This window comes from Pundamilia nyererei, unplaced genomic scaffold (assembly GCF_000239375.1).
Source record: "Pundamilia nyererei isolate P.nyererei 1_Seehausen unplaced genomic scaffold, PunNye1.0 scaffold00211, whole genome shotgun sequence".
NCBI lineage: Eukaryota > Metazoa > Chordata > Actinopteri > Cichliformes > Cichlidae > Pundamilia > Pundamilia nyererei.
Genome location: NW_005187612.1, coordinates 245,753 through 251,621, shown reverse-complemented (window position 1 = coordinate 251,621; position 5,869 = coordinate 245,753). Strand labels below are relative to the sequence as shown.

The window sequence follows — 5,869 nt, the reverse complement described above, 5'->3', positions numbered from 1 at the left end:
TGGTCAGCTTTGTGATGCAACACAGAGACAGACACAGGGAGAAACTCTTTGGTTAAGAAGACTTATTTGTTTTAATGCACATGTCCCAGACCAGCTCCTTTGGGTTTACTAACTGCCTGAATAAATAAATATTCGACAAAAAAGGTGCTTTTCTATTTATTTCAATAACTGCCGCAATTTTGTGGAGCAGTCTTGCTCTCTTTTCCCTTTTCTCTCTCCACCAAAGTAATAAATCAAAGCAGAACCTTGCAACCTCTACTTTATGCTGTGTACACAGTGTTGACTCACCTGTGCAAATACACCTGTGCTTAACACAGGCTACTGTGATTGAGGTGTGCACAGGTAGGTATCAGCCCTGTATCCTCTTAACAAGTGAGGCATAGCTGGAACTAGTACGTCCACATTCCTAATTATTGCACAATCAATCTTGCAATGAACAAAAAGAGACAGTAGTGTTGCTGTGCAGCCACTAGATGGCATCATAAGATCAGATCGCAGTTGTAAATGGGCTTCGCGATCAGTAATCTATAATAAATGAGTGGATTCCCCCATAGGGAGCTCTTGGGGGCATTGGGGAGCTCTCATCTCATTTGGAAAGAGTAGACTCAAATGAATGGAGCTGCACCACAGGTAAATCAAAGTTCTTGTAATGTGAATCTGCATTGTGTCTGAATGCCTCTTGGGGTGTTGGGGGGCGGGACTGTAATCAGCACATCGCCTACACGCCCACATGATATCTTTTCTCGAGAACACATTGACAATAACCCCGCGGTGTGGTGGAGACAGATGGGTCCGGCCTCCAGTGAACCGTCAGCATCTTCAGGCCAAAATCTCTGCTACACTGTTAACAGTAATCTGATCAAGTTTTCTCTGCTACCGTTGACTGAGTCAGGCCTTTCCCATTAAAGCTAGTCTGTGCACTGTATTTGCTTCTGTGCGGAGAGACAGTGAATATGCCTGTGTGTCTTTGCACAATGTGTCTTTGTGAGTTCTTTGCTTTGCGTTGGAGAGAAAGATCTGGCTGTTACTAGACTGAGAGGGAAAAAGATCTGGGTGGTGGTGGTGGGGTCTTCCCGTTCTCCACATCTCTTCTATGCGTCCCTTATTTTGTTCCTGTTGCCTTTTTTTGGTCTCTTTTCTTAACCCTCTTTATCAGGAAGCTATTTTGATCATCTTTCACTTTCTTTATTCTCCTTCTCTCTAAATATCCAACTTTGCTTTCTTTTGTTTAACTGTGGGTAAACCAAACAGTAAGGAAGAATAAAGATTTCGACTTCCTTGTTGCATGAAAACTAAATGCCTGAGCGTGATTAGATCTCGGACTCACTGCAGTTACGTTTTCAGTCAATGCGCACTATTTCTGCGCCTTCCTTTTCACGCTTCTTAGTATGGAAGCCCGTTTCCGCCACTAAAAAAAAAAAAGGATCCATAACTCAACCCATAACTATTTTCTCGAAATTTCGAGTTATTACCTCGAAATTTCGACATATTAACTCAAAATTTTGAGAAAAGCAACTCGAAATTTCGAGTTAGCGCTGCCAATCAGTAATCTACGTGAATGACGTCATTTCCATGTTACCCGGAAGCTGAAGCCCTCAGCTACAAATGCTACAGCTAAGCTACCGGTATTACATCCAGTCGTGAATGCACAGATTGCTGAGTGTTTTCAGCCTGGCTTCACAAATGACGAAATCCCTGTGTTATTAGCTGAATCACATGGTGTTACTATCAGCAAACATACTTTAATTTGTTGGGATCCGTTTTTGAGTGCGTGGTCCTGCGCCATATGCTTCCGGGTAACAAGAAAGCGACCTCATTCACGTATATTTTTGATTGGCAGAGCTAACTCGAAATTTTGAGAAATGTAACTCGAAATTTCGAGTTATATTTCTCGAAATTTCGAGAAATATAACTCGAAATTTCGAGAAAATAACTCGAAATTTCGAGTTATGGATACTAGCTTTTTTTTTTTTTTAGTGGCGGAAACGGGCTTCCATATCTTAGCAAATGATACTTCCTTGTGCTTTGCCTGTCCTCCTTTGCATAATTTCCTTTATTCTTCCACTAAAGTAGTTGATGGGCAATTTAATTTAATTTCAGTTTTATTTATATAACGCCAAATCACAACGGCAGTTGCCTCAAGATAAAGATCAACAATGACCCCTATGTGCAAGGAGATGGTGACAGTGGGAAGGAAAAACACCCTTTTAACAGGAAAAGGTTTAAGGTTTAGTCTCACCTTAGACACACGCACACACACTTCATACACAATACACACATTATTTGTGGTTTTTAGGTCATGAGAGATTTTGTTTCAGAGACCTGAGGGCTGAAGCACCCTCCAGGATCTTGATCTTACTCCAGGTACAGTTTGAAAACATGCAATGTAAGCATGTAAGTAAGCGTCTGCATTCACTCTTTTATCATGTTTTGTTACCTAATTCCATTACCTAATTTTTTTTTTCTTTGCAGATAAGCCTCAGCAGCCAATGGGAGCGTGACACCTGTTGGAATGAGAGATGAGATAGTGAGGAGGAGAGAGGGAGTTTGTTTAGCAGGGAGAAGATAGGGCAGCCAGAGGAAGAGAACTGGGTGAAATAGAGAGTGGGAGGTGGAGAGAGGCCTATTGACAGCACAGGTGCCCACGCTTCAAATGCAGGACTCAACCCAACATTGTTTGCGTGAACCCACAGAAGATGTGCATACATTCTTGCCATACAGCACAGAGACACGGCCCCGTGCTCATGCATGCGTGCTGCGCTGCAGAAAGAATGCACATGCATCAATCCTCCCTGTGTTTGTGTGGTGTCATGCAAGATGCTGTACAGAAAGTGTGCCTCATTCAGGGTCATGATTTTTGATTTCAAGGAAACGCACACACAAGACTCAATTGCTGTCAGTCAGCAAGCTGCAGCATATCTCACATTCTTGCCCAGCGTAGTTAGAGGAGTTGAAAATGTCAATAGTTGCCAAAAAAAAGAAACAATTTTAAAAAACATCAGTTGCTCTGGAGCACTTTTTTATGAGGAGCCAAACGTTGCTTGGCAGCAGGATTTGGACAGGCCCGTGCTCTAACTGTGCCACCTCCGTTGCTCTCATGCTTCTTTAAACATGATACGCTGCCACTGATCTGGAGGAGGGGAGGGGGGAAAAGATCTTCAGTTACCTCACCTGCCAGTCCTCGGATTTATTTCCTGTTTCTGGAACGCAGATTTGTTATCTTGAGCCCGTCCTTAATGGCGCATTCCAACTTCCTGAGTTACAGGACCACTCATTGCTCCAAAATCACCTCTTAAGCTGATTACTATGCATTTCCAATAACAGTGATACTGTCTTTTAATAACACTGCTGACTGTGCAGGCAATCTATCAGTGTCAACAAAGAAGCAGACTTAAAGCACTCGAAGGCGAGAGTAATTCAGAATGAAAAGAACTTGGTGATTGCTTTTGCACCCTGCAGTGAACTACAGGAAATGTCTCTAATATTTTCATGGGGGACCTACGTGCGCCTGTGATATTTAATGAAAAACGGCCTTACACAATATTTTATTCCTCTTACGTCAGTACCCAGCTTTCCTTGCCCCGTGCCTCAGAGCAATAGTTTGTGTCACTCTTCTGTCTTTGCTCAAAAGAGAGTGTTTGGGTCCTCTCTGTACGCACGGAGAAAACAAGAGGGATTTCTTTTCCCTTTATGTTGTTTTATTTGGAGGATTTTTAAAGATTAGCAGAATGGCGTGACGTATGGTGAAGATTCTGGGCTGCTGGTTGGCTAGCGTGTTTCTGTGTGGGAAGTTTCCGAATCACTCCGGTCTCACACTCTGAAGGCATGCATGCTATTTTAATTGGTGATTCTAAATTGGCCATAGGTGTGGTCTTCCGCTCGGCATTAAACACTAACAACACAGTGTCAAATCAAGTCAACTTTAATTGTATAGCATATTTAAAAGACATAGGGTGCCAGCCAAAGGGCTAAACAGACGTTCCTTACAGAGAAACTCCCAAATGACCCCCTATGAACAAGTACTTGGCAACAGTGGGAAGGAAAAACTTCCTTTTAACAAGGAGAAACCTCTGGCAAAACCAGACTCAGGGAGGGGCGGCCATCTGCCTGTGGTTGGTTTGGGGGTTCTGATTGGTTTACCCTAGCCTAGCAAAAAGAAACTTGGAACATTAGCTGGGCGGAGCTTCTTTGCTCAAAGCAAGAAGAGCCTGAGATGACCTTACCGTGACCTTGGCCATGTTTTATATGAACTTAGAGGTAAATGTAGGGGAAAGCACAACTTTAATGGAAGACAGTTTGAATTTGCACGATGGGAAGTTTGTAGATTTACTTCAAATAAGGGACCAAACTGTCTAAAAAAGGGTCATTATCTTTTAAATATGACACTTCCAGGTCTCCCAGTGTAATGGAAGCCGAGTTAGGATTGATTGGAGCTGTCTGAATGGAGTTGGGGAGATTTGGAGATGCCGAATCATGGAACAGGAACAATTGTGCATATATGTGATATGCTGGACCGTGTTCTCTGAGCTTTTGTTGCATGCATGCTTCTCATGCTTCTCTGTCTTCTCTGTACAGCATGTACAGAGAAGACAGAGAAGCAGGCAGAGGAACTGAATTAAAACACACCCATTTTACTACACCCCCACCCCATTCTCATTCACTCAGCGCTATCTGACGCCGTCCCTCTCTCCTCTCAAAAATCCTCTCTTTTTTCCCCTACAGAAAACATGCAGGGAGGAGAGGAGGAGGAGAGAAGAAGAAAAAAAAAACGCGTCGGAGGCGACAAGGGAGAGAGAGAGGAAGCAGAGAAAGTTGGTAGTGGAACGAGAGGGAGAGGAGAGAGGGGTCGACCAGATGGAAGGAAGGAAGGAAGGAAGGAAGGAAAGGATCTCTCCAAGGGCTCAAGTGCGTGATTAAAGGATTCTGCACAAATAAACAAATATATGAATCAAAGCTTATAATTTAAAAAAAGTGGAATTATAGGCGCGTCACCGCTTTGCGTGGACGCGGACAAGACACAGCGGCGGCGGTGCGCACTGAAACAACCCGAGTCCTGTCTTTAGTCTGGATTTTACTCATGTTCTTCAAACTCTCGGGGAGGCTCGCTAACTTTTAAGGACAGTGCCTGACTTTTAAGAACCTCCCTCCCTTCCTCGCTCGGTGTTTCAATTAACCCTCTCCCCGGAAAAAGAAGAAGAAGAAGAACAGTAAAAGAAGCTCTGGGGCTGGAAGTGCAGGAAGGAAGAGCCTTCTGTTCCTTCCGAGGAGTTCCAAGTCGCCGTAGCCGGGGTTTAGGCGTTGGCACCCGGGCTGGGAGTCCCTTGTCATGGCCGGGGCCAAGCCGGGAGTCCACGCGCTGCAGCTGAAACCCGTGGACGTCCACGAAGCGCTGAAGAAGGGCGGCAAATTCGTCAAGTGGGACGAGGTGAGAATGAAATGTCTGAAAGTTTCCTTCAGAGCAAACGCATAATAGTGTGCCATTTATGTTTGCGTGTCGCAAAAGACCTTGAAGCGACACGAGTGCGATTGGCCGTCCTGATGCGGCACGCTTTGACTAAAAAGACACGACAAGGGACAACATGACAGTTTTGACAGTAGGCCCACTGTCGCGCGTGCCTGTGCGTGCGCGCGTGCGTGCGTGGCTGAGATGTAGACACAGATGTAATAATGTATTTACAGGTGTGTGTGTGCACAGTCTGTGCTCAACACAGCAGCGCACTTTATTTGCAAATGTGTGCGTTAATCAGATACTCCAGCCAAAAAAAAGTTCCCCATGTAGTCGCCAGCAGGCGTCTGTGCTTGAATGTGAGTGTTGTGCTGAATTCTTGTCAAGCCGGTTTCCCCCTGGGCTCCGGTTCAGCTCAGACTT

The 5,869-nt window shown here is 44.6% G+C and overlaps 1 protein-coding gene across 3 annotated transcripts in view; it reads left to right on the top strand.

The window, feature by feature from the left end:
• The first annotated feature begins 4,870 nt into the window (after window positions 1-4,870).
• plcb3 (phospholipase C, beta 3 (phosphatidylinositol-specific)) overlaps window positions 4,871-5,869 on the top strand; it is a 55,476-nt gene continuing 54,477 nt past the window's right edge. For all 3 annotated transcript variants that reach the window (XM_013914633.1, XM_005748016.1, XM_013914632.1), the window contains exon 1: window positions 4,871-5,425. In XM_013914633.1, coding sequence (XP_013770087.1) covers window positions 5,327-5,425 — 99 coding nt within the window. In that variant the 5' untranslated portion in view covers window positions 4,871-5,326. The remainder of the gene's footprint in view (window positions 5,426-5,869) is intronic.